Raw genomic sequence first — 27,910 nt, forward strand, 5'->3', positions numbered from 1 at the left:
TTTTAAATTTACTAAAAAAATAATAATGAGGGCTCACTTACCTTGTTCTAGAACATATTTAAAATGGATATTTAACAAAACTGTATATTATTTTGTTAAAGAAAACGTGATAACTTGCAATGGAATAACATGGAGTCCAGAAGTTAAAAGCTATTTTGTGTCAAGGACAGGGCACAAATGACAGATTGATAGGGAAAAATAGCACTTTTCAGATATTTGTTTTGGTGTGGAGAAGAATCTGTACTCTGCACACAATTGCACAATGTAAAGCAGAGGAAGGAAAAGCAGTGCACAGAAAGTAACATATAAATAATGTGTTGAAATTACTTAAAAAGAATGTAACTCTATTAAATGTATATACAGTTTGCACTTGATACATAGGAAAGATACATGCATGAGGAAATCTGAAATTATCTTAAAGAAAAAAGCGCAGCCTTTTTTCTTTTTAATTTATTTAATTAAAATAAATTAAAATGATCAAACACTTTTACTGATGAAAGTTCATAACAAGAGATTCCACCCCACCCCCTCTGTGGAGAAACCCGTACGTTGTGGCTGTTGTTCTGTTCACGTTTGATCATGTTGTTGATGGTGGTGATGATGAAGATAAAATGTGCCAGACATGTTGAGTGAGTGGGGGGAATGGACATAGCTCACTCTCTGGCTCCATGTACATATTTGACCTCATTCCTGTCATTGAGCATGTTACACAAAGCTCTCCAGTCTGCAGTCCACCTTTTCAGAGTCATTGTCATTTTCTCTGAAGGCTATTTTCCTACATGCCACATTCTTCTTTTTTAAATCAAAAAAAATTTTTTTTTCCCCACACTCACGTTTTCACTCGAGTTTAGTAAATATTTTCTGCTGCGCCCTGAATGCCCTGAATGCCTTCTCTTCCCCTGACATGTGGATTCTTACTCATCTTTTGCAGTTTTGTTCAAATAGCCATCCTGTATCCCTCTGCCCCTGGATGTGCTCAGTCTTGGTTGCTGTGGCCTGTTAGATGCTGAGGCTTCTTCCCTGGACGTCACTGTTTTTTTGAGGTCCAGGGCTGTGTCCCAGCCATCTTTTTACGTAAGATGAAACTTGTGTAAAAAGTGTAGAATGAGTGAATGAAAAAGCAAAAGAAAAGCTCAGTATTATTTGCTAACTCCTTTATGAAATTCTGTCAAACTGAAATGTGTCATCTTGATTTGGCATAAATGTGTTTTAGCAATTAATCAAACTGTAAGTCCTAACAATTGTATAAAATGGGGGTACTGTGGTTACCACGGGCTACCTTATTTTGCATTAGGGTGATGTTGGTATTTGTACTTGTCTTGTTGCTTACTTGCTACAAAAGGAGGCTTTTACTGGGTCACTGACAGTTCTTACTATTTATAAAGAAGCTCCAGGAGGTGTATTTATCAGCTCCTTTAAGAAAGGTTGCATTGATGAACTTTTCCTCAGCTATGTAGTGTTCTTAGAAGAAAACATGCTTGAGGACCTATCTTTTTAAAAAAATATTTATTTTTTAGTTGTAGTTGAACACAATACCTTTATTTTACTTATTTATTTGTATGTGGTGCTAAGGATCGAACCCAGGGCCTTTCACATACTAGGTGAGCACTCTACTGCTGAGCCACAACCCCAGCTCAAGGACCTATCTTATTCTCAGAAACTTTTACATACTTTTTTTTTTTTTTGGAATCCAGAGCTGAAAAATCTTCCCTACAAAGTATTCATCCAGGTAAATATTTTCATGCAAAAATATTTACTTCAAGATGCAAAATAAGTGCATGAAAAGATATTTGTATTAGCCAAATAAAGGTTTATTTGCAGATGACAGAGCCCACTTTTGATATGATAGATGTTTCTTTTTCATGCAGTAGTTTGGATGCTGGAACCCAAGAGAAGTCTGTGGCCTTGTTTCATGTGGTGATTTGGAGTTTGACTTGACATCCTATGGTGTTAAACATTCAGGAATCTCTCATTCTTTTGTATTTAAAATTTAATATTCGTTAATTTCCTTTGAAACTTTTGTTTATTGATCTTATTGAGTGACTATTTAATCGACAGTTGTGCTTGACTGGAAGTAGAAGTCATGGTTTATTCATGGTGTTTTATGGGTTTGGCATGATAAAGCAGTCTTGACAATAAATAATTGGGGAATTATTGGAAGCTTGGATATTATGGAGGAGGGTCATTGATCTATATCTGTTTGCAAGACTCCTGTGATATGTGTGAGGAGCTCACTGTCCAGGGAAGGATGGAGGGTAGCACTCATTCCACCAGACAGAGGGAAGAACAAATTAAGTGATCCTGAGGCTCTGAGGACCAAGAGTTTATTCCTAGTGTGTGAAGGAGGTATCACGGGGAATAATCCAACTGGACTTCTCTGGAGGATGGGGGGGGGGAGTTTTAATAATAAAAATGGAGTCAAGGGCAAAGAGGAGTGGAGAGGTAATGGGAGAAGGTGGGCATATAAAGTACCAGAAAGGGTGTGCCTAGTGTGTTACACTGGTATCCTGTTTCCATGTACTGAGCGCTTCACAGATGCATCTGGAATGCAGAGAAAAAGGACATTTGTGAGTCAAGGGAGGGGGTATAAATGTTGCATTTATCCTTGTCCTTTTTTTTTTTTTTCTCTTTCTGATAGGACGGTGAAAGTAAGTTTCATCTTGAAATCCTTGATAACACTTAATTGATTTTTTAATGTATATTATTCACGATGCTTCTTTGAGCTACACTAATCTTTAACACCTCATAAATATGATTTGAAATGAAATTATCTTTGTATTTTTGAATTAAGGCATCATAATGACAGTATTTGTAAATGTGTGACTTTTAAAGGGGGACATGGACTCTGAGTGTTCCCAGAGGGGCAAGCTCTAAGTGCTTTCTGAAGTTAGAAGACTGTGCAGTCCCATTTTACTGTCATATTCTGCCAATACATCATTTAGAGAAAGTTCCAGAGAAAATTCCAATTCCCACTGAAGATCAAAGTGATGATAGGATTTTTCACTTAGGTTTGCAGAAAGGTGTAGTTAGCTTTGTGCACAAAACAGGATGAAATCAAGCTTTAAATTAGTTAGACTTTTGCATATTTCATCATAGTCACTTTGGAAGTCTTGCAGAATATGTTCTTGATTTTTATCTCAAAGGGTTCATTTTAAAGGACTGGTTATCTTTTATTAGTTCTTTGCTGCTCAGATATCTATATCTTTCCAGCAAAGCCATGACAACACACCTAGTCTTTTAAAGAAATGAATTGATATATAAAAAAAGTTGGTCCTGTTTAATAACATTCTTGGTATGAAAATAATCAATCTTAGAGACAGGAAAGTAAGTTAAGGTTCTTTTGTCTTTTTGCTTCTGCAGGCCGTCCATCTGGCCCAGGCAAGCTTCCAGATTGAAGCCTTTGGCTCCAAATTCATTCTTGACCTCACACTGAACAAGTAAGTATACAGTCATAATCCTCTAAAGCAGGTACCATAAAACTCCATCTCTAAGACACTGGTTTAGTAAAAATAATGTCTGTTACCGTTGAAGCACTGATGTTTTCTACCAGATTATATGTCATAGAGCACTTAAAGAAAAATACAAAAGTCTGAACAGTGAATTGTCTTTAAATCCTTTTCCTAAAAGAAAAGACATTTAACATATTAAATATCTCAAATACAGCACTTACATATTATGATTTTGAAGAGAATAAATATTTGAAGTAACGCTATTTAATTAAATGTTAACTTGAATCATCACTATATATAAGAAGTATGATAAATTACTGATTGAAGTATAATTAGACTTCAGTCTAGAGATTTCTTTCATTTTACCTTTTATAATTCAATGCACATGACTGTAGGAAGAACAAAGTAAGTAATGACTTGCAAGTCCCTATTTTGAGAAGGCTCTTTGCTTCATAATTTGCTCTAAAATAAATTCTTAGAAATTTGGTGCTGTTGAAAATTTACCCAATTGTCTCCGTGCAAGTGTTTATATTGATATTTAAATGCAGTTTCCTAATCTGGAACCAGTTGTACAGATGTTTTTGTACAAAAGTAAATAAGAGATGTCATCTTAACCAGGCTGAAGAGCTCCAATAGAGCTAGTGCTGAGTCTTTCTTTGTGAAAGGGATTTTCTGTGTAATTTTCTTCAGTTACAGAAACTTTAATCAGTATTTTCAGTTCTCATCAGTATTTTGACCGGGACTGCATTTTTGCAGGAAAAAAGATCACTTAATGTTATTGGACACTATAATGTAGGTGACTGTAGCCAATATCTGAGGAATTACAAAGGACTATAAAGAACAACTATTAAATTTCTTGTGTGCCAAGTTCTGTGAGCTCTGCAGAAAAAAAAAATGCAGAGTCAGCTTGGGTGCTCCTTACTCAAGCATTATTGCAGCTTGAAGTCAGAATGAATCAGCAGAATTTAGAATTTCCTGTGTTAGAGATATTGCAGGTTTTCTTCTTTGGTTGAGTTCCATTTCACCACGCTATATCAGCACTGTGACTGCTGAAGAGATTTGTCTTGCCAAATCAGACTATGTTGAGTAGCAAGGTATGGCTAATTTTAGTTTGTTTGGGCCCTCTATTCTTTTAATGCTTACTGCAGTGCATACCATCATTCTAGAATTAGCATGATGACAGCAACCACCAGTGCTGTATTTTGAATATTAAAGTATTATGACCATAGCAGAGCCTCCCAAACAAATAGTGGATGACTGAGAAAGGGTCATACGGGATGTACAGTGTACTTAAGAATCCTGGGAACATACCAGAAATTATTTATCACTAATATTTAAAATGCAAAAGAATTACATTGAACATCTATTATGAATAGTACTTGCATTGAGGAATTTGGAGTAGGGGAAGTTTTATAGATGAATATATTTTTATTTTTTTAATTTAATTTAATTTTTTTTTGTATTGGGGATTGAACTCAGGGGCACTAGACTACTTAGTCACATTCCCAGCTCTATCTTGTATTTTATTTAGAGACAGGGTCTCACTGAGTTGCTTAGAACCTTGCTTTTGCTGAGGCTGGCTTTGAACTTGCAATCCTCCTACCTCAGCCTCCCAAGCTGCTGGGACTACAGGAGTGTGCCACCATACCCAGCAGATGAATATTCTTTTAGAAGAGTATGAAATGTGTCTTGCTGGAGGTTAACATGGAATGTTATGATAGTATAACTTAACACAAAGGGTTCCCCTCTTTGGCGAGTGCAAAGCCAACTAGCATAATCAGGAGACAGAAGAGTGAAGAAAGTCTTATTACTCATAGCAAGTAAGGAGCATGCTGGAGATGACTCCCAAAGCAGCATGTCTCTGAACATGGGAAGACTCCTGCATATTTGTATAGGAAAGACTTATCCCAAATAGAGGTGGGCATATTCCTGAGCATGCTCAGTTCAAGATCACACTTCTTGCTACATTGCACATTCAAAAATGGTGGATGGGAATGCCTCTGGGGTGGACATTTTAACACGATAATAAGATTATAATGAGCAAAGTTCATTGTAGGTCACTTAGAAGAGTGACTTAGCAATTTTGCCTGGTTCAAACCATTTCTTGTGGTTTTCTTTGAAGGACCTTATCTGAAACAAACAACAACAACAACAACAAATAAACAACTTGAAAGGATGTTAGCAGTCATTTGAAAGGGCAGCAGCTCCTTTTACTGCAAATACCTGTGTTTGTCCCTGAAAGTTCCTGCCTAGCAGTTAATGGACACATCAAGGAGAGGCAGCTTCTTGGGCTGGAGAAATGTCAAAAGGCATCTTGGAAAAGGTGATGTTTGAGCCACATCTTGGAGGACAAGTGATAGTCAGGAAGGGAAGTGTTGGAGAATAGGAAGGAGAAGGAATAAAAGGAGAAATGTGGTCTAGGCATGTGAGGCCGTGTTTGCTAAGGAGGCAGGGCCATGTGGAAATGTGGCAGGTTGAGGGAGCTTCAGATGTTTGTTGAGCTTCCTTGTAAATTACAAGGCTGAGGCAGAAAAAGATGATTCAGGAGAAGTAAGTCTGGGATGTTCCTGGAATCCTGGGCTAGTGGGGAGCCTTTCTTCAGGAAGTCCCTGCAAATCAAATCTGGCCACCTACCTGAAACCAAATGGAAAAAGGATTGGAGAAAGGAAGGAAAAGAATTTATTCAGTATGGTTTTACCAGGAAGACAAGGGGAATCAAGCATGCTCAGCCCTGTCCTCAGGGGTACTTTTATGAGTTCCCCCAATATATAGAGAAGCAGAACCAGAAATGTGCATAGTCAAGCAGTCTTGGTCAAACTGTGGACTGGTTGATCATTCTCTCAGGATTGGAGTTTGCTGTTATCTGGGGTAGTTTCCACTCATCGCAGGATGTTCACTGATCAGACCTAATGTTGCTGGTCTCCAAGGGGACTAAAGGAGAGAATGACTCAGAGAAAAGGACAGGTCAAGAAATCAAGATGACATTAGTTCCTTCAGGTTTGGAGACAGGATGTTGTAAAAGTTGGCTTTTGGCTGTGTTGATTATGATGTCCCTACAAATCTGGAAAGTAAGGCTGGGGTTGTCACTCAGTGGTAGAGTGCTTGCCTAGCATGTGCGAGTGTATGGGTTCAATCCTCAGCACCACATAGAAATAAATAAATAAATAAAAGTATTATGTCTATCTATGACTAGAAATATTTAAAAAATAAAAAAATCTGGAAAATATCTTAGTTACTCTTGTTAAGGCTTGATTCTAAAATTTCAAATAAAACTCCGGGTCTTTTTGAAGAAAAGACAGAGGATTTATTCTGGTCAGGGCCAAGGAAGCAGAAAGTAGACAGTTCTGCAATCCAAGACAAAGGGTGCAGGTGGAGAATCAAGCTTTAAGAACCAAAAACCAGAAAGGAACGGGAGGGTGAAGCAAGTACATAAGTCATAGAAGTGGAAAGTACCAACTAACAGAACATTCTTAGAATTCATATTTCTCGTATCAACTCAAAACAGCTCCATAATTTTTGTGGTCAGGGTGCAAGTGGGGGTCAACTTCTATGCAAGTGGACCCGTGAGGAAAGGATGGAGCAATTCTGCGCAGGGTGAGATGTCTGGGCAGAATGGAGTCAGCCTGACTTAACTTTCAAATCAGCCCATAACACTCTGTGTGTGTGTGTGTGTATGTGTGTGTGTATGTGTGTGTGTGTGTACTAACCCCAGGGGAACCCTACCACTGAGTCACATCCCTATCCCTTTTTGATTTTGAGCCTGGGTCTTGCTGAGTTTCCGAGGCCTCAGATTTGTGATTCTCCTGCCTCACCCCGAGTCTCTAGGATTACAAGCTTGTACCACTGTGCCCTGCCCTTAGTTGGTGTCTTCAGCTTTAAAGGGGTAAATTACCAGCTTTATATGAACACTACTTAAATGATTAGCATGCCTACACACAGAGCTGAGCAGGAATCTGAAACAAAATTTAAGATAATGAAAGAGACAGATATGAAATGAAAGAAGAGATGCCAACCTTTTAATTTTGCTTTTAGTTAACACCCTGGACGTCTGCAAGCCTGTGTAGAGTCAGTGCTTTTAATAAAAGTCCCTTTTATAGGGACAACCCAATGCATGGAAAATCAAACTCAAGTGCTTGGCTGTTATCCCTTGGGCTGTGAAGAAATCAAGGGGAGCAAACAAAGGTCTTATTCTCAGGCAGGGAGAAAGGAGGATTTTCAATAAATCTTCAGTTGATAAAAAGTATTAAAATTGCCTCAACTTGGATGACAAAGCAGGTAAAAGAGTAAAACCAATAGAGGAGCCTTGACTGGACAGCTGGGCAGAAGGTGGACCAGCTGCCATGTGCAGCTCCAGGGAATAAACAGGTTAAGTGGTGAAGGGAAGGGAAGTCAGAATAGACAACAGAGTTGAGGGGCTTTGGGACACACATGGGCTCATATTTAGGGAGTAGTTGGAGAAAAGCTTAGGGGAGAGGTGGAGGCTAGAGAGAGTAGACTTGGGAGTCACTTCCATATAGATATTAATGATAAAAATGGGTGTAGATGAGGTGGCCCAGGAAGGGGAGGTGGAATAAGAACATAAGCTGGAGACTGTTTAGTGGTAGGGAGAGGAAGAAGAGCTCGTGAAGGAGACTGAGAACGAGCGATTGGAGAAGTCGGTGGAGAATCAGGAGAGTGATTAAACTGACAGTTTCAAAACAGAAAGGTGTGGTTTACAGCATCACATGCAGCAGAATAATCTAGAAGTTAAGGAGCAAAAATTGCCCTTTGCATTTTCCAATCAAGTTGTCACTTATGGTCTAGAGGCAGCAGTTTCAGGGAAGCTCCCAGAGGGTGGAAGGCAGGGTTAGGGTATAGTGGGCTGGGAGTGACTGAGGAGAGGTGATGTGGAGACAGTAAGTACCCATTGAGGAAGTTTGGGGGAGAAGAAAAGAGCTGGAAGACATTGGAATTAAGGCAGTGCTTTTTAGTGACAGAGGAACAAGCTGATCAACTGAGAGATGGGGTGGTAAGCGTGAGAGGTGGAAGACGCAGAAGAGAGAGGAGGTGATCTACAGAGCAGGATTAGGTGGAGACTGAGGGAGTGAGGTGAGAAGCAAGGGCAGAGTGCAGCTCTAACCAGGAGAGGCAGCTCTTCTGGACTGGAACGGAGGTGTTAGGGTGTGTGCAGGGGGAGAGGGTTTGCAGAGGAGGGAAGGGAATCGAGGAGATGGAACTCTGAAGATCTTGGAGACAGCATTGTCTGCCGCAGGCTCATGATGGCACAGAGGGTGGTTGGGGCTTGAGGAAAATGATCAAAGTTTAACAGCTGAGGTGAACGGGCAAGGAAGCTCAACAGGGTCAAGTTAAAGAATTTATGAGCACCTTTCATTAAAGATCACATATCAGGTGTTTAGTCCTTGTGGGTGTCTTCCTGATGATGTTGGTTAAATTTAGTTTTTCTTCTGATTTGTAATCTCTGGGCTCCATCACTGCGGTATTTTGAATGGAAAAGGAAGAGCACAGTGGAGAGATTCGGTCGGTGAGGCAGCAGAGGAAGAAAAGTGGAGGCAGAGCTCTTTGCATACTCACTGCAGAATAACTTGGGTGGTTAAGCATCAGGCTCTAGCCTGGGTAAGGAAGAGCTGAGGTCTGCAGGAGGCTTGCGGACTGGGAGAAAATGGAGGTTTCTGAAGGGATGAGTCAGTGCAGTGGGAGGGAGGCCAGGATCTCCTCTCTGCAGAGTCCTGAGCCTTCTGAGTGCAGCATGAGTACAAAACGGGTATGACCTGGAGCAGGGGAACTGTTTAGAGCATGAGATGTGTTGGGGTGGGGGTTCTAATTTTAATGACCTTTAGTGGCTGAGAATAATATAAAAATCAGATACGTATTAGAATAAACTTGAAAATTTAAAAAAATGTTGAAAGCAGAAATGGAGGAACCAAAAGAGCTTCTGAGGAAAGAGATCTCCTTTCTAGCAGAGGGTGATGGTTGCCACATTGCATGCAGCAGTTTTAAATTATCAGAGGAGGAAAAAGGGAAAAGTCTTGTGGTAAGTACCTGGCTCGGTGTGTGAAGGAAGGAATGAGAGCATAAAGATGTCACTACCAACTAATCCAGGCGGTGGATGCAGAATGTGGATGGTGAGTGACTTCACCAGGACTGGAAGGCCAGCTCACGAGGCCTGCCCTGCAGGGAGTTTCAGTTGGGAGAGCTTCTCTGAGCCCCTGCTCTCACAGATTGCACAGGGAGGCTTTGGCTTGCTGAGGCATCTCATGGTGGTGCTGTTTTATTCATTTGTTCAGCAAATGTTGAGTGAGCATCTGCTACATGCCTGTGATTCTGGTAGGTGCTAATGTTGCTGGGACTAAGACAAATGAGATCCCTGCCTCCCAACATGAGAGGTTCATTCTGGGGCAGGAAGCAGACACTGACCTGGTACATAAAAAGTATGTGGAAGAAAATGTAACAGGACTGTGTGATGGAGCCGTGGGGATGCCCAATGTGATGGTGAGGAAGCAGCAGGCTGATCTGAGGAGGAACCTTGAACTGAGGCATGATTGTTAAAGAGGAGTCACCTGTGATACCAAGGGAAGGTTCCACAGCATGAGGGCGACATGGAATGTTCAAGAGGGATGGAGGCTGCTGTGACTCGAGTGTAGGGGGGATAGTGGGGAATGATGGGAGACAAGATAAGCTCAGAGAGGAGGCCACATAGCCAGGTCACATAGGACTGTGGTCCATGGTGAGGGGTTTGGGTGGTTTGGGTGGGAATCCATGGAAGGCTTGGAAGTGGAGTGGTTAAGTCTACATTTCAGTTAGCCCAGAAAGTTCTGGTTGTGGCCTTAGGAGACTTTTAGATACATTGCTCTCAGGATACTCTCTTTTAAATTTTTTTTTTTTTTTGTCTAGAACAACCATTGTTTCTAGTTACAGAGGATTTTAGATAAAATTTTGCCAATGATACCTTCCTAAATGTTGACCACATCTCATTGACTTTTTTTTTTCTTTTTTTTGGTACCAGGGATTGAACCTATGGATGCTTAATCATTATGCCACATCCCCAGCCCTTTTAAAAATATTTTATTTAGAAACATAGTCTCACTAAGTTGCTTAGGGCGTTGCTAAATTGCTATGGCTGAATTTATGATCCTCCAGCCTCAGCTTTCTGAGCTGCTGGGAATACAGGCATGCACTATAGCGCCCCCTTCTAATGGACATCGGATGAACAATTTTTAATGTTCCTCAGTCCTTAGAGGTCTGCTCTTAGGTCTTAGATGGTCTGCTAAGTCTCTGTTGCCTACTATTATATTTGCTGATGTCTTCAACAATTTTTTTGGGGGGGTAAAAACCAAATAAGAGCTACACAGTGTTTGAGGGCACAGGTTCTGGAGTCTAACAGAGCTGGGTTTGAATCTGAGGTCTGCCATTTACTTAGCTATATGATTTTGGGCAAATTTCCAAACTTCTTCCAATCTTTTTTTCCTCCTCCTCCTCCTCCTTTTCTACCACCATCACCATCACTGGCACCCATGCCAGAAAATTTACACCTTTAAAGTATATTTATAGAATTGTGCAATTATCATTGTAGTATAATTCTAGATCATTTTCTTCACCCCCAAAGAATGCCTGCACCTAGTAGAAACCACTCCATTCCCTTCTCCCAAGCCTCTAGCAACCTCTAATTTGTCTCCTTCTCTACAGATTTGCCTATTCTGGACATTTCATATAAATGAACCCATACTATGTATGGCCTTTTGTGACTGGTCTCTGTTACATAGCATAATGTTTTCAAGGTTCCTCCATGTTGTAGCTGGATAGTACCCACGATATGGGCATATTTTTAACTTTTTAAGCTTTACTTTCCTTCTTAATTGTAGATTGTCGTAAGGATTAAATGCAATGATGTGTGAGTACTTTTGCATGGTTCTTAATTGGAAGAGTGTGTTCAATATTTGTATTTATAATTCATTATTATTACCACAGCAAGATAGTCACTGGACTTGGTATTGGGGAACTGAGCATCGAAAAACAGTTGTTGGATGTATAAAGTTTATCATCTAGTGAGTAAAGCACAAATCTTATATAAAGGCCTGCTGGTTTTCTCTTCGGTTTCAGTCAATATATATTTTTTTCCTCTGACTTTAGTAAATGAGGTGGGGGTGGGTATACCATGTGATCTTTTTCTTCTTGAATGCAAACTGAAGAAAACATTGGAGATGATTTGGCAGGCCCTTGGTTGATGTGCATCCAAGGGAGTGAGCATTTTTTTTTTTTCAGATGCCATTTTTTTTTCATTGAGTTGAAAATATTTGTGATAACATTTTTACTTCTGTTGTCCCACAGCAGCTTGCCAGACATTCGTTAAAAATTTAAAAACATGGCAAGAGGTGGTTAATGAATATTTCATTATTTAAATCTCCAGGCCATCTGATTGGCTCTGAGATAACTGTCCAGGTCCCCAGCATGCTCTCCTATTTATTTGAAGTGAAATAAGTCCTCTGATCTCTGCTTGGTCAGAGAAGGAAGTGAAATAAATCCCTGCACCTCTGACTTCTGCCAGGTCAGAGAAGGAAGAATTCTCAGAGTGCCCCAAGTGTAAAACCTCCTATGTTAAAAAGACAGCAGTGTGTTCCCATGATAACGTTGCTCCAGTGAGAGAAAGTGGGGGTTCTTATCAGCCTCTCTTTGTACATTGACTTTCACAGTGTTCAGGGAGAACTATGTACAAATTCAAGAGCAAGTGGCTGTAACCTATAACTGGGGAGTGGGCCTGAAATTCGGAGAGTAAGGTATTTACTTTGGTAAGAACCAAAGGCTAAGAGGAAAAAAACTTATATTGGACCAGAGGGGGAAATGCTAAAAGTTGTCCTGGACCAGCAGGCATCTCAAGAAAGAAGATTGGATGTCATATTCCCAGTTACATGAGTGCACCAGCCTCAATGCTGGCCTTCTCCCATGCAAAGATCATCACACTGATTCACAGTGACATTTCTTTTCCCTCAGCATGGTGTTTGAGGTACACAGTGATGAAGGTCAGTGCCCAGGCATGGCGGGGGCTGGGTTCAGATGATCGTGGTGATCTCAGTGTCTCTGCATGGTCAGGGATACCCTAAATGAAGAATCAAGTAAGAAATAAAGGTAGGATAAAAATCTTGATGTGATACAACCAGTAAGGTAGTTCTGGATATAGAAAAAGATTTAGGAATAAGAGGTATTTGATTTAAGATGAACATCTAGAAAATGCTGATTTTCAGAAAAAATTCCATGCAGTAATTTGCTCATTAAAAAAGTTGTTCTCCATGTTTCTTCTTATAAACCAAATGTCAGTCACATGCTAGGCCTCCAGCAGGGCTGTCTGCCTGGAGCCTCCTTCACCATAGCTGTTGTGGTCACAGCTTTGGATTATCAGTTTAGTAGGTGAGCGGGATATCATTCTACTGATGCACATCTGTTCCTGTTAACTGAGGAAAAATGAAATAATTTTGGTCAGTTTTTAATAACATGAATAAAATGCAGAAATCTTTAAGGTGGACTACTGTTATAGGCTGAACTGTATCTCCCACGCCTCCCCCGCAGATTAATATGCTAAAATCTTAAACCACAGTATCTTAAAAGGTAACTGTGTTTGGGATGAGGTCTTTAAAGAGGTCATTAAGGTAAAATGAAGTCTTTAGTGTAGACCAAAATTCAATGACTGGTGTCCTTAGACACCAGGAAGAGGACATTTGGATATGTGCACAGAGAAGAGGTCATGTGAAGACATAGTGAGAAGGTGCCCATCTGGAAGCCGAGGAGAGGGCCTCAGCATGAAACCAGCCCAGCTGACGCTTGATTGATGGCAGACTTCTCAGGAGGTGAGAAAATACATTTCTGTGGTTGAAGCCACTAGTCATGGAGCTTTGTTATGGCACCTTCAGCAAACAAGCCCATCATTCTAGTCCACTTCAGTGAGACATTCATCGTTACGTGCTGCTCTTTAATGGGTAAATCTGTTTGTCTCTCTTAGCGGATCACCCTACTGTCATTTCCTAGTGCTGCTTTGAGAGAGTGTGTTCTCTTGCATTTAGATACTTTAGGAAGGTTGGAACTACTTTGGTAGTTTTAAAAAAAGTTTCTGCCATAATAAGGAATCTTAAGAGCCAAACAGCTCCAGAGTCACTGTAAAGATTGATTCCCACTGTGCCATACGACGTATGGTAGTTATTCTGAACTTTCCACTGCTGGTAGAAATGAATTGCTCTGGGGTTTTCTTTCCTGCAGATATCTTTTCCTGCTTAATTATGAGCATTTTGAGTATAGAGTGCCAGGTAGCTCTTATTTTTGCCACATAGTCTCTGATCAGGTGAATAACTATCAGGTCTTACCTCGGCATTTTGGATTGAAAAGCTAAACCTATATTGAATACTTTGATATTATCATTATCATTTGCTCTTGATAACTCATCTTTGAGTTGGTAGAACAGGTCCAGAAACTCTTGAAAAATTTTAAAGTGAGATAAATATTGTTTAATCTTTAGTATGCTCTAGTTCTATTTAAGATGTGTATCCCTCCTTTCTTCCAGAAATGGTTTGAGAATGACTTTCACAATTAAGCATAATAATAACAAGGGCATTAAAGTAAGACCATTGGTATTTATATGGTGATTCATGATTTCCACAGATGGACAAGCTCTACTGTAGCTCTCTGGTGGTGAAGTGCAGGGATGTCACCCTCTGTCTCTAAGAAGACGCTTTCTTACACCTTCTTCCTATTGGCAATAATAATTATGGGTAAATGGACTCAGAAAGATCAAACATCAGACTGGGGAAATCAGGAGGGCCACAGGAGCTAGATTTAGATTTTCTAGGTTCCAGGAGAAGAGAAGATTGTGAATGCCCAGAAGAGAAGAGCCAGACTATAGTCATTAGCACCCAGGAGAAAAAAATTGGCCAGTAAGAATTTCTGGTAGAATCAAAAGGACCTAATTTTTAGTGGGATCATATTTAACTGTTTTGTGTAGTATAGGATATAAAAGATGACCTAGAGCATCAATAGATTATTTATTTTTTGTGTATGTGTATTCTGGGGATTGAACTCAGGTGCACTTAACCACTGAGCCACATCCTCAGCCCTATTTTGCATTTTATTTTGAGACAGGGTCTCACTGAGTTGCTTAGCACCTTGCTTTTGCTGATGCTGGCTTTGAACTTGTGATCCTCCTGACTCAGTTTCTTGTGCCACTGGTATTACAGGTGTGCCTTGCTGTGCCCGGCTAAGAGACTATTTCTTGACTGATGGATAAAAGGAGATCCTTTATAGATGTTCACTCCCATGCAGAATGTAGGCAAATAAATCCTGAACTTGGTTCATTCTTCAGAGTACTTCTTGGTTTTTGAAGACTAAATAATGCATAAAAATTCTATCAGAAATTAATCATAACAGAAAAGTGAAAAGCACAGAGGATTAGATGTGACTAGGCATTTGAAATGAGTTAATTACTGTAGAATTTAGATTTTACTTTTCTGACAACTAAATGAGAAAGGCAACATATTAGGTTGTATAATTTTCATTATCTGATAAAAAAGTTTGTTCACAGATATAAATGTTTCCCTATCAAGGAGGAGTTTATCCCTTTGGATATAGTAGGACATTCAGTAGCATAATGGTTAATATGTACAGCCATGGTTTTGCAAATGACTAGAAATAATACTTAAATGGATTTCTCATATTGACTCTGTATTAGCCAAGTACTTTCTATGCTCAGTGGTTGATCAATAGAGTTCCATTTATGGAAGTCTTTAATGAATCATTCTTAGTACTTTTATTTCACAAATGTTTAATTAGTGCCTGTGAAGTGCCAGGCTTTGTCAGAGGCACCAGAGACAAGTCTTCCTCTTATGAAGCTCACAGAGCCCCTGGGGGAAAGACGAGTCCACAGGTAATTAATGAAAATCCAAGGAGTACAATGGATGGGGAAAATACAGGATGCTTCTACTTCATATAGGAGGGGCACCTGACTCAGGGTAGGGGTGGGAGTGGATAGGGAGCTAATAGTTTATGGAATACATGTTTCAACTCAGACCTAAATCTTGTTTAAGAGTTGCCAAGATAGCTGGACCTGGTAGCACATGCTGTAATCTCAGCTACTGAGGAGGCTGAGGGTAGGAGGATCACAATCTTAGGCTGGCCTGGGCAACTTAGTGAGACTCTGTTTCAAAAATAAAATAAAAATAGGGCTGGGGATGTGGCTCAAGTGGTAGTGTGCTCGCCTGGCATGCTCGGGGCCCTGGGTTCGATCCTCAACACCACATAAAAATAAAATAAAGATGTTGTGTCCACCAAAAACTAAAAAATAAACATTAAAAAAATTCTCTCTCTCTCTCTCTCTAAAAAAAAAAAAAATAAAATAAAATAAATAAATAAAATAAAAATGGCTGGGGATGTAGCTTAGTGGTAGAGTGCCCCTAGCTTCAATCTCCTGTACTGCCAACAGCAGAAAAAGAGAAAAAAGAGTTTTGAAGGGAAAGAGAAGGTGGAGACCTAGGGGCAAGCAAGAGACCTCAGGCATGCAGTGAGGAAAAAAAAAAGAAGGCTTAGAGAAATGACAAAACTTCACCTACTAGGTGACAGAGCAGGGATCAGAACCCAGCATTGTTCACCATCAAAACCTGGAGAGCTGAAACAGTACCTTAGTCCATTTGTGCTTCTGTAACAAAATACCACAGACCACATAGCTTACAAACAATCAAAATTTACTCTGCAGGGTTCTGGAGGTTGGAAAGTCAAAGACTGAGGTCTGGCGAGGAATGTCTGCTTCCATTGTTGCTGCATCCTCACAGGGAAGAAGGGCAATGTGTCCCTTACATAGTAGGAGAGATGGGAGACCCAGGAAGCTCTCTGAAGCCTCTTTTGTGAGGGCATTAATCTCATTCACGAGGCTAAAGCCTTTAGGACCTAATCACTGTCCAGAGGCCCCACCTCTTAATACTGTATCATCTTGGGGTCTAAGTTCCAACCTGAGTTTTAGAGGTACACATACATTTAAACCACAGCAGATATTTTTTCAGTGATACAGAAATCTGATGTTGCATTTGAAAACCTCTATCAAAGGAGAAACTTAGAGAAATAAAAAAAGTTTATTTTTTTGTCTTTTACCTCTCGCTTTATTCTTACTAATTCTATTCCTTGAATAAATCTAGCCTCAAATCATAATTTATTAAATTTTCCTCTAAATCTATATAAATCTATATAGATTTATATAAAGTTAGGGCTTGACATTAGATGAAATGGCTCATTAAGATTCTTGGCGGTGTTCTGTTTCCAGTAAGAATTGTTCTGATGATTCATAGACTAGAATCATTGTGGAGAGTCATTTCCCCTACTCTTTTAAAATTAATTGTAAATTACAGTCCCCAATATTAGAGTCCTAACTGTGGTTCATTATGATTTATTTTAAAAGTGCTCTCCTTAAAATGTCAGTTAGTATTAATTTATTAGGCACTGACCTGGTATTTGGCCCTAAGAAGATGCTTTGCTCTTCAGAGCTATTCAGACAATGCTAAAGGGCTTCCTTATGTGGCTCCTAGCACTTGTCCACCGACTCCCCTTTTCTTCTGCTTTTTGCACTGTGCTGGGTTATGGGGAAACAAGAATTAGAGGTAGTCCTTTTAAGAAACCCATAATTTAGGGTGGGATCAAGAAGGGATACACAGAGGAGAGGATGGTTGAGCTGAGTATTTAGGCTGAGGAATTCAAGCATGACTAATTTAATATTTTTGGATGTGATGAAGGACAATAACTCATTTTCACAGATGAGTCAGTGTTTAATATGCAGTGTTTGCTAGATCTATACAGGAGATGGACTGTTGACACGGGGTAGCTATTTTGTATCTTTTTTTTTTCTCTCTCACTACTACCTCTGCTTGATAAACTTTAACAGCTAGAGGTTTATAAGCTGCAGAAATGAAGTACTGATATTTCAGCTGAAGTTAGGAAGATCTATGTGCCTTTATTCCTTTAGAAGGTTAATTTACTCTCATCCTTATAAGATCATTAATGTATACATGAGTGAATGTAAACATTTCATGACAGCAGTACCTTCAGAAGGAAGTCATATTTCTACTTTTTCATCCATCTTTAACTCCTGGATTCTTTGTGTGTTTTTGATTTGGTGAGCTGTGAAAAATGAGCAAACTGCAAGAAACTATTAGAAATTCTTTCTCACAAAGACAGTTTGAGGCAAGGTTTCCAGGTCTGTGGATTAAAGGCAGCAAACTGTTCCTGCACCTGGCATCATGAATGAAATGCTCATACTGCATTTTCCTTGCTTTGAATTTGTAAGATATGCTGTTTGGAAGAATTTTTTATGATTAAAATATTGCATGACTTGTTTGAAATTTTATCTTAGCTGTTCATTAAGCAGGGATTTCTTCTTTCTTCCTTTAAGGCTCAGGATGTAAAGCTTGCTTAATGCTGGGTTGTAATGATCATTGTGGAAAATCTCATATTCAGGTGTCACATTTTGTACCCATTGTCATATAGCCAAGCCATATAGAAAGTTAAAAGAAACCAGTATTTTTGCCTGTTTCTTTGAAGGCTACTTCCTGGTAAGTAATAATTAAATTTCATGGCTCTTAGAGTACAAAAAGAACACAAATCTTTAGATATTATTTAACATGTGTGTGGCACGGATGTGCAAGCACACTCATGAAGAATGGGTGCTCAAATGTGGCTTTTAGGAAGAAAAAACCCCTTTTATGTTGGTAAGATTTAACTCTACCTCAGCAGGGGATGATAGATGATCTGGAATAAAAAAATGTATTTCTTCGTTTAATTTAACTAACAACTCTGTAAGCAATGTTTTCCTTAAAACAGCATAGATGCCATCTTCTCTCCTTTGTACATAATCCAGAGGGGCAGACTCGTCCTTGCTCTGCTCTTGGCATCAAGGGAAGTCCAGGAGGCTGAGGGTGTGTGTCTTTGAGCTGAGTCTCCTGCCATCTGCTTCCGCCTGGGAGGGGAGTCCATGGTTAACAGCGGGATGCTTTCCTGCCACCTTCCCCTTCCCCTGTTGACCCCTCTGTCATCAGTCATCTCTGGTAAGGGTTTGGAATGTACCAACCCCACACTTTTTTTCTTAAGTAGAAGATGTAGTTTTTTCACTATTGAAGAAAACATGATTCAACTTGTCCTTTGTGAGTTGGATTTAATCTCAGAATATTTCCTGCTTTGGTGTTCTTCTAAGTTTTAAAGTCAAGATATAAATTTCCTCTGGAAGGTCTTGCTTTTTGTATGAAAAGGGGCTGTTAGGTGGGAAGGGCTGTTAGGCTGCCCTTTTAACGACTTGGCTAAGTGTGTAATTTTTGAATCTTCACTTGGAAGTTGGATGGGTTTATAATGGTTGTTGAATTGATGAAAAGAGCTTTAATTAGGACACCCCAGTGGAAAAAAAAATTACTTGCGTACTTGTTTCCTGTTTCCAAGAACAACTTGTGGCTTTAAAAAAAAATATAGATTTCCTTTCTATCATGAAACATCGGGGTTAGATAAATCTATACAGGCCATGCAGGCTGCTCTGCAGTTGATTCTGCTGTCCCTTCTTATCCCCACTGAGAAGTCTTCTGGTGTATTTCAGAACATATTGAAGCCTGATGTAACTGATTTTCAGACTATGGGGACTGCCAGCAAGCCCTTTTTCTTTGTCTTTCTGTAATTTTTTTTTTTTTTTGTCCTTTGTTCCCAGTTTTTGTACTTAAAAGCCACACACTCATGGACACTGAATACTAGTCTACTTTAGGCACTTAACCACATCTTTTGGAAATTGGTTCCTGAGATTGCTATTGTCCCAAAGAAAATAGCCAAAATTCTGTTCATATATGTTCACCTAGAATACAAAATAAGAATGCAGGCTATTTTCCAAGAAGAAAAGATTAGAAAGTTTTAAAAAAAGATTTTTTTTCTAATACTTGAAAAATACTATATTTCAAACATGTAAGAAGCTATTTATAGTTTCTCCCTGCAAGTGTTCAGTACTAGTGAACAGCGGGAGATTTTTGTAGTCTAAAAAATGGTATTTTGAAGTCCTTGAGAATTTTCTGTAAGGTGAAAGCCATCTCCAGTTGAATTCTGCCAGATTTTTGCTGCTGCCTTAATGTTTTTCAGATGAACTGAATTTAATGCAGTTCATTAAAAGAACAGTTGATAACTAACCATCAGTTAGAAGACCCAATGTGTTAAATATATGATAAATTGCATGGAAATGTGATAAAATATATTGCATTTTGGTGAACTGAAACACAGTAACTTAAATATGGTTTTGGTTTCTTCTTCAAACAAAACATTAGGCTATTGCAAAAATCACATTCAGTGCTAAAAATTAATCTGTACCTGACCTGATCGATTGGGAAAAATAGTATACAAAACACACTGATTTCCTTTGTCTTAGTTTGGGTAGTGATGATGTTGCATAGAAAAATAATGTAGAAAACATAGTATGAATTCTCATACTTTTGTATTTATTGTTTATTATTCTTTACACGTCTGCTATCCAACTCTGATTGGAAAGTCTCCTTTTTGCATGCACATACCAGCTTTTATGTATTAGGGTATGCTGTTTAACTGGGCTATTTGGCCATTGTCTTTGTTCCAAATAAGTCACTCTTTGATGACTTTATATAAAAGCATTTCATTAATAACTGTAGTGATTTTCTCCTATGTTACTTACGAACCAGCAGAAACTTTCCCTCCGTGTTTAGGCATTTAAAAGGCTTTTTTATTTTCTTTTTTCTTAATTTTGTAATTATAACATGCTGTTTATTGAAATCTTTCATATATAATACAAATATTGGTGGTAAAAATCAGTAGTTTCCATTGATTTTGAAGAACAGTAGAAAAGAGGTCAAGCACTCATAAATAGCATGTTTGGGTGGTTATAACTTGAACCCTTTTCAGTTTCAAATGAACTTCAGGCTCAAAGGGTTGTATTAATCATCCTTCTCATTCATGGTATGCTGTGCTATTGATATGGGCAAGCCCTCAATATTTTTAAATGTTTTCCTTCTTGTCTATCTCTAGACCCTTCTTATTTTCCCTGCCCACATCCTGATAAGGTAACTATCCTAATGCATTTTACATGATCTTTTTATTTATATGTGATCTTATAAAAATCTATATCATAATTTTGTGAGCATAAATTGTTTTTCATATAAATGGTATTATGCTATATAGACCTCTGCTCAACACAGTATTTTAAGACCTTTGACTGTTAACTGTGTGTATCATTTCTATTATGTCTAATTTGTGGCAGAGTATTTTACAGAGTGTATCCAACACTTTTTCATTCTCCTGGGGCAGAAATCTAGATTCCTGTTGGCTCTCTATGATCACAAGCCATATTATAATGTATATGTATGAGTCAGTATAAACGCAGCCCATGTGCTGTGTAAGAATGTCTCTGATGCATATAGTTAAGAGCAGGATTACTGGCATACACTTAATTTGATGATGTACCACAGAATTGTCCTCTAGAAAGTCTGCACTGGTCTGTTCTTCAGCAAAACATGTTGCTCAGTAGAGTGTTTGAATTCCACATTCACTTGTGGGATGACCAAGTGATTTATTTTTTTAGACATAGTTGAGAGGCTAATTGCTTATTTTTATTGGATAATGATTTCAGAAATATAAGATTCAGCCTTATGTGTTGAAGCAGCATCTCCTTTAGTGTAAATTAGCTCCTGTGGGATTGTATTGATTTGGTCAGGTCATGATGATCTTTTGGAGAGTAAGATTTTGCTCTTCTTGGCACTATGTTGTCTGGTACGTCTGGTACGTTGATTTGAAAAGTTAGAATAATTAAAAAAGAGAAGCATATTCACTTTTTCCATTTTATAGGATTGGATTTATATTTACTTAAAGTCGTGTGTCATTCCATGTGTCAAAAGAGCCTCCCCACCCCCGCCACAATACATGTGGAACAAGAATATGAATTTGAGTGACTGATTTCTTACAGTGGATAGGTTAAGAAGGCACCAGTCTGAAAGTTAGATGAGAAGGGATATGAGGTAATACAAAGAAGAGGAAAGAAAGAACACATCACCCATCAGCACCTAAAACTCTGCTGAACATACGTAGAGGCTCAGTCAGTATTTGTGCAGTAAGTGCATTGGTAGTGTGGTACGGTGGACAGTGTTCTTTAGATTTGTAGCAAAATATTTTGATTTGCATTTTTATTCTGGTGCTTAGGGAAATCATGAGACCATGCTGAGCTTCTGTTTATTAAACTATAAACCAAGACTGGTGGGAGGGCTAACTGAGAAACAGCATGAGAAAAGGACCTGCATACATAATAGGCACTTAACAGGTGTTCTATTCCTTTGGCAACTTTCCATTCCCTGACCAGCAATCAATTTGTTTTGCAAATATTCCATCAAAAGTTGATTCTGGTCTTGGCCTTTTTGATAGTTGGTAAATGGTTTATAAGTAGTCTTTTATTTCCTGTTTTGCTATTCATGGAAGCACTTGATTGAAAATATTTAAAAACCACTCAAAATGATCAGGGCTTCGTTTACAATTGTATATGCTGTGACTATGTAAATTTTGACCTATTTTTTTTCCATCACCTAAAAACACATGAAGGACTATTTTTAAAGATATACTGTGAAGCCTCATTTAGTCAGGGTCACTGGGATGAATTGTTTCACATTAAACGGGTTTTTCGGGTAACTAAAATTTATGCCTTAACATGCTAAACTTTTTAAGATTACTTTAAAATCTGTTAAATTCTTTCTTGTTTTTTGGGCAGAATATATTAGCTACAATTTTACTTTTTTTTTCTTCTATCCAAAGTTATTGTTTTGCCTGCTTGACCAGCAACAGAGTAGGGTTTTATCACTTTTGGTGCCAGTAAAATTGTTGTTTCAGTTTAGGTTTTATTAATTTGTTCCATTTTAATATGTTAGAGCAAGAATAAGAAATAACCAAATTTTTAGCATTTTATGTAAGTCAAGGGTTAGTAACCTTGAATAAAGATTTGAGGTCTCTCTGTCCAAGTGTAAGAGATGCCCCATCTTTAAAATAGGGATCTTGAGGTTTGATAAATGTTTTTGCTTTGTGCATTTGATGCTGACCATGTTCCACCTGCTTAAGGAATCTAATCTAAATTAAACAAGGGGTTTAATTTTAAATTTTATAGTAGAATAACTCTGGTAGCTACTGATTTGACATGGGCTTTGTAATCATAGCGCTTGCATTGAATCCCGTCATTTGCAGGTGAAGACTCTAAAGTTAGTAATAAATTCTTTTTTTTTTTGGTACCAGGTATTAAACTCAGGAACACTTGACCACTGAACCACTGAACCACATCCCCAGCCCTATTTTGTATTTTATTTAGAGACAGGGTCTCATTGAATTGCTTAGCACCTCGCTATTGCTGAGGCTGGCTTTGAACTCACGGATCCTCCTGTCTTAGCCTCCTGGGACGCTGGGATTACAGGTGTGCCTGCTGTGCCCAGCAGTTACAGACTCTTTTGCTCAAGGTCATCCTGAGATGTGTTGAGTCCTGGAATCTATAGACCTGCAGCTCGCAACTCTTGTCATTCTCCTTTCAGACTAGGGAGTATGGCCAATAGGGCACTTATGTATGTGGGCTACAGATTATGTACATGGAATTGTTAAACGGTGCACTCTACTTAAGTAATTCAGAGTATTTTAATAGTAAAGATGGAGTAGAAAGTAGAATGAATGTGTCAGACTTTGGATGAGGATTCTGGGACTGAGAATGTGGGTGTGGAGGTTAAATGCGAGACTGAATTCCTATACAATTTCCTCTCCCAACTTTGGTAGAGCCAGCTGGCTTGCAGTGACAGGGGGACTATCAAGCCTACCAGTTATCAGATTTGCAAGCGGATATGTATATTCCATCTCAAGTTTTTAACAATGATGGTTTAGATCTGGTTTTCACCTCCAAAATTATCAGTGAGAGGATAAAAAAATTCAGCTTAGACTAAATTAGCAGGATTTGGAATTCAGGCAAAAATAATAGAATTTCTGAGCATTTCCAGGGCGTGCTGTGGTGTCTGAAGTTCCTTATGTGAACTGACTCTTTTATCCTCCCAAGAACCCAGGGGACAGTTTCTATTATTATCATCCCTGTTTACATCTGATGAAACCAAGGCTTGGAGGAGTTAAGGCTTCCCATAAGTTTACATAGAGTGTAGCCCTGGGATTTGATGAACATTCTGACTCTTTAAAAAGGCAGCTATCTAGCTGTGAGTGCACAGGAAATGTGGCTCTTTAGCCAGCACTTTCCTGAGAGAGAGAGAGAGAGAGAGAGAGAGAGAGAGAGAGAGAGAGAGAGAGAGAGAGAGAGAGAGAGACAACAGATGGACACAGACAGATTGATATCATGATATCATGGGGGCAACATGGATTCTACAATAAATTCAATATCAATTCATTGATATTCCTTGGAAGGTCCAGCCTTTCTTCAGGGTGCGTCGACACTTTATAAAATGAATCATCATGTTAAGAAGGGTTAGATTTTAAGTTTAGAGATTTCATACAAAAAGAAACAATTTCTTTTCCCTTAAATTAAATTTTGCTTCTCAGAGGTCACCAGGTGCCAAGGACTTTCTTACCCAAACCCTAGGCAAGCTGTTTGTTTTTCTCTCACCAATAAAAAGCTAGTCTTTTTCTACATAGTTATTTTTTTTTGCCATATTTGAACTAGTTTTATAGAGGACAGGGTTTATGCAAAGGGATTCTTGAACCTGTGGGGTGGTGTGAGAAACAAAGTGAGAGCACTCCGGGAGTGCAAATAGTGGTGAGTAAAAAGTGAGAGGTGATGGTCTTTGTCTCCATTCCTGACCTCAGACCTGGGGAAGGGGGTGGTAGCTGGTGTTTTGCTCAGCAGAGAACTTCCAATTAGGAGCCTTTCCCCAGGGCTGCACTACCTACTCACAATACCAGCTCTCACATACTATCCTATTCCTAGGTTCTCTGGCTTTTTACGCTTCCAGACATTTTCTCATTTATAGCTTGAAGTCTGTATTTGCATGTTCAGGTCAACAGATGACAGTCAACTGCATTTTACCTTCTAGCATTGCAGATTCATTCTTTTTGTTTGGTTTGGATATGTGCTTTCTGAAGGATAAAACTATATGCTTTATCACCATTTGTTAAAAAAATAATTTATTTCATGTTCACAAAACAGTCTGTTTCTTAAACAGGGGTATAGTTACATCCTTTAGTTTTACCTAAGTGGAATGAGAAAAATCTAGTTTTCCAGTTAATTATACTTGTATTTTTGTCATTGAACAGTGGGCATTTGTCAAAATTAATGGTTGTATAAACTGAGAAATATAAATGAAAAAGAGTGAGAAGGCTGAAATCAATTTTCTAAAATACAAAAGTGATCATAAGATCTAAAAGACATTGTGGGATTGGATTTTATCTTATTTTGGAATAAAAAAAGATTCACATCTATTTTAAGGGCTCTTGGACTTTCAACATTCATGGTGGATATTGGGCTATTTTTTTTTCTATAAGAAAGTGTATTTAAAGTTTTGACAGTTAATAAAGTCATGGCATTTTGTATAAGTTTCAGTGAGATCCTTGCATGGTAGGATTTAGCGTATGGATTTTCCTAATTTGCTTCATTCAAAAAGGAAACTTTTCTTAATGAAATTTTGTCTGAATGTCCAGTGCTGAGTATTTTCAAGTCATAGTTTTTTGTTTGTATTCAGTCTCACGGATGTAAAAAAAAATTCAAATATGATTTTTAAGTTCCTACGTGTCTTTAAACTTGGCGGGAGTGCTCTTTCTTCCCAGTGGACTTTATTCTAGCCCTTATATGTATGAGCTGGGTGCAGATCATGATTTTAGAACACAGCTCTGCATTCCAGTGAACCTCATGCAGCCTGCTTGGGTTTCCTTTATTTCTAATACCTCTACCTTTGAGGTAAGTGTATTATGGGTTGGTGTTGGGGGAGAGATAAAGAGGTGGCTTTCCTCCTTTTAAAAAATTTCCTTGTTTACCTTAGCCTACTAATAGGCCTTAGAAATGCAAAGGGCTTAGTTAAACCTACTCTGCGTTTCAGATATCAATGCAGTGAATTGTTAGCATGCATCAAGCACCCACCAAGTTCTAGGTGTTGAAGTAGAAAATAAAAATAAAATTATTTTTGAATAACAAAAACCTTGTCTTATTTCTGAAAAAGTCAACAATAACATAAAACTTGAAACAGGGTACCTTAGTAGCTCTATGGATAGATAATTCTTTCAGTGTTTCTTTTTGAGATCACCAGCAAAGGTCAGTCATTGATTTCCATCCAAACGCGGGGGCTCATTAAAATAGCAGTTTGGCTTGATGGAGCAATGTCTCTCCCATTATTTGTACATCCTCGATATTGAAGCTGCAGACCTGCTGTTACTGAAGCATCCTGTAAGAAGCAGCTCATGGCAGATGTTTGGATGAGTTTTCTTTTTGTCATTAATCTTTGTACTTCTGAGGTATAGCAGAGTAGCTGTTAAATCAAAAGCAATTTTTTTGAAAGAAATATCCTATTGTTTTTATAAAAATGCTACTACTGCTCATAAAATTTCAAGATATAAATAAAAAGTGCAAAGAAAAAGTAAAAAAACTGATTGTTATTGGGAAATAATCATTATTTATATTTGTAAACTTAACCAAGAGCACTCTCTTTGCATGTTGATGGGAGACTTGGTAGATAGTTAGAATATTATCATAGAATAATCCCTTTTTGTAAACTATTTTAAACATAAACAACAAAATTTGAACTTCCTAAGTATTAAATTTAAAAGAACAAATAACAAATCAAAGGAATCACTGAGGGATGAATATTTATTTTCAATAAAAGATATTACTTTCTAAGAAAATTCCATTAAAGTTATGAAGATCTTGGTTTGAAGTTGTTTAATGAGAAAATTCTCAAGTAGATTATATATTTAAAAGAGGGACTTAATACACCAATACTTCTTCTACTTTCCTTCATCTTCACCTGTTATAATACTCCTTACCTTGTAAGGTTCATAAGATTTCCATTCAGTAGCTACAATTCACAGCATAAATGTTCATTTTTACCTAAAATAACTTCAAAGACCTAACATAGTTCCTTTTATTATGATTATTGCATTCTTCCTGGGTTATTTGTGTTTTGCTTGACTGGAACTAATTGAAAAGTAGATTACCTGAGATAGAATTTTTTTTCTTTTGTATTGTATTTCATGAAGGTTTTTTTTTTTTGTTAGTAAATGTTTATTTTTATTATCCTTAAACTTGAAGAATAACTTGGCTAGTTATGAAATTTTTTGAGCCCCGCTTCCCTTGGCACTTTATAGAGATGGCTCCGCCGTCCTTGAGCTTGAGAACTGCTGTGAATGAGTCTGCTTTCTCCCCTCTGTGAGAGCTTGCTTTTTTCACCTTAGATGATCATATGATTTTTCCTTATCAGTATCTTTGACAGGATCAGTAACACCATTTATGTTAATGATGCTTTATCAATTTTTCTAGCATCATGCATGGTTTGCCTCTTTGAGCAGCAAATTCAAATCTTCTTTGATTTTTAGGAAAGTCATGTTCTATTTTTGTCTAACTTTTCTCTTTCATGTGTTCTAATGTTTTATTTGGGGGCATCCAGAGTGTGTGTATATATTATCTTATTTGTCTGTCATTTCTATATCATTCTATCATTGATTCCTGACTAGATTTTCATTCTTATTCCTGTTTGTTTCTGATTTGATTTGCTTCCTTGTAATATTCATTTTTTTATTTCACTTTTTCCCTCTGAGTTTACCAGCTACCTTTTCATCTTCTTTTATGATATTTCTTTGAATTCCTTTTTTAAAAAAGGTTATTTCTATAATTTCTTTGAGGCCATAGTACCTGAACATTTGCTCTTTTTTTTTTTTTTTGTGCTGCATATCCTTCATCTCCCCTGAACTTGGGCAGTTTTCTTCCTTTTTTTTTCTTCTTTCTTCTTCCGTGTCTATGCCTAGGTCTCTCTCCATCTTTTTTGTATGGTTCATCTGTGCATGGGGACAACCATTTGTGGAAGCAGAGTTTGGGAAGGCAAGTGGGGGGAAGAAGGAGCAAGGTACGGCTCCTCAGCTCACTGGGGTGTGTTGCTTTGCTTATCCTCTACTGGTTTGTCCTCCTCCTTGGAGAGGAGCACCTCTCATGGGTCAGGGGAGTCAAGGCAGGCCTTGGGGCTCTGTGTGGTGAGTGGGTGTTTGCACTCCCACTGTCCTTCACGTCACCCCGGAAAGGTCCCCTGGCCTGTTCAGATCCTGGGGAGGTATGTGTTGGCTCAGACTTCACAGTTTTTAGCTTCACAGATTTTAGTAGCTTGAAATTTGAAGTCATTTCTTTTTATAGGAAATGGGTAGGTTTATTTATTTTTTGTTCTTCTTTTTAATTCTTTGTTATTTATAAGGAACTTATCTGTGTAAGGAATCTGAATATGGAAAAAATCAGTGGAAGTTTT

The 27,910-nt window shown here is 38.3% G+C and overlaps 1 protein-coding gene across 3 annotated transcripts in view; it reads left to right on the forward strand.

Annotated features, from left to right (window-relative positions):
- Positions 1-27,910, forward strand: part of Adam23 (ADAM metallopeptidase domain 23) — a 167,545-nt gene that overhangs the window by 29,530 nt on the left and 110,105 nt on the right. For all 3 annotated transcript variants that reach the window (XM_058578160.1, XM_046463111.2, XM_046463110.2), the window contains exon 3: positions 3,361-3,437. In XM_058578160.1, coding sequence (XP_058434143.1) covers positions 3,361-3,437 — 77 coding nt within the window. The remainder of the gene's footprint in view (positions 1-3,360; positions 3,438-27,910) is intronic.

The sequence above is a fragment of the Marmota monax genome, unplaced genomic scaffold, assembly GCF_021218885.2.
Source record: "Marmota monax isolate L192 unplaced genomic scaffold, Marmota_monax_Labrador192_F-V1.1 WCK01_AAM20220418_F8-fsc00095, whole genome shotgun sequence".
Lineage (NCBI taxonomy): Eukaryota > Metazoa > Chordata > Mammalia > Rodentia > Sciuridae > Marmota > Marmota monax.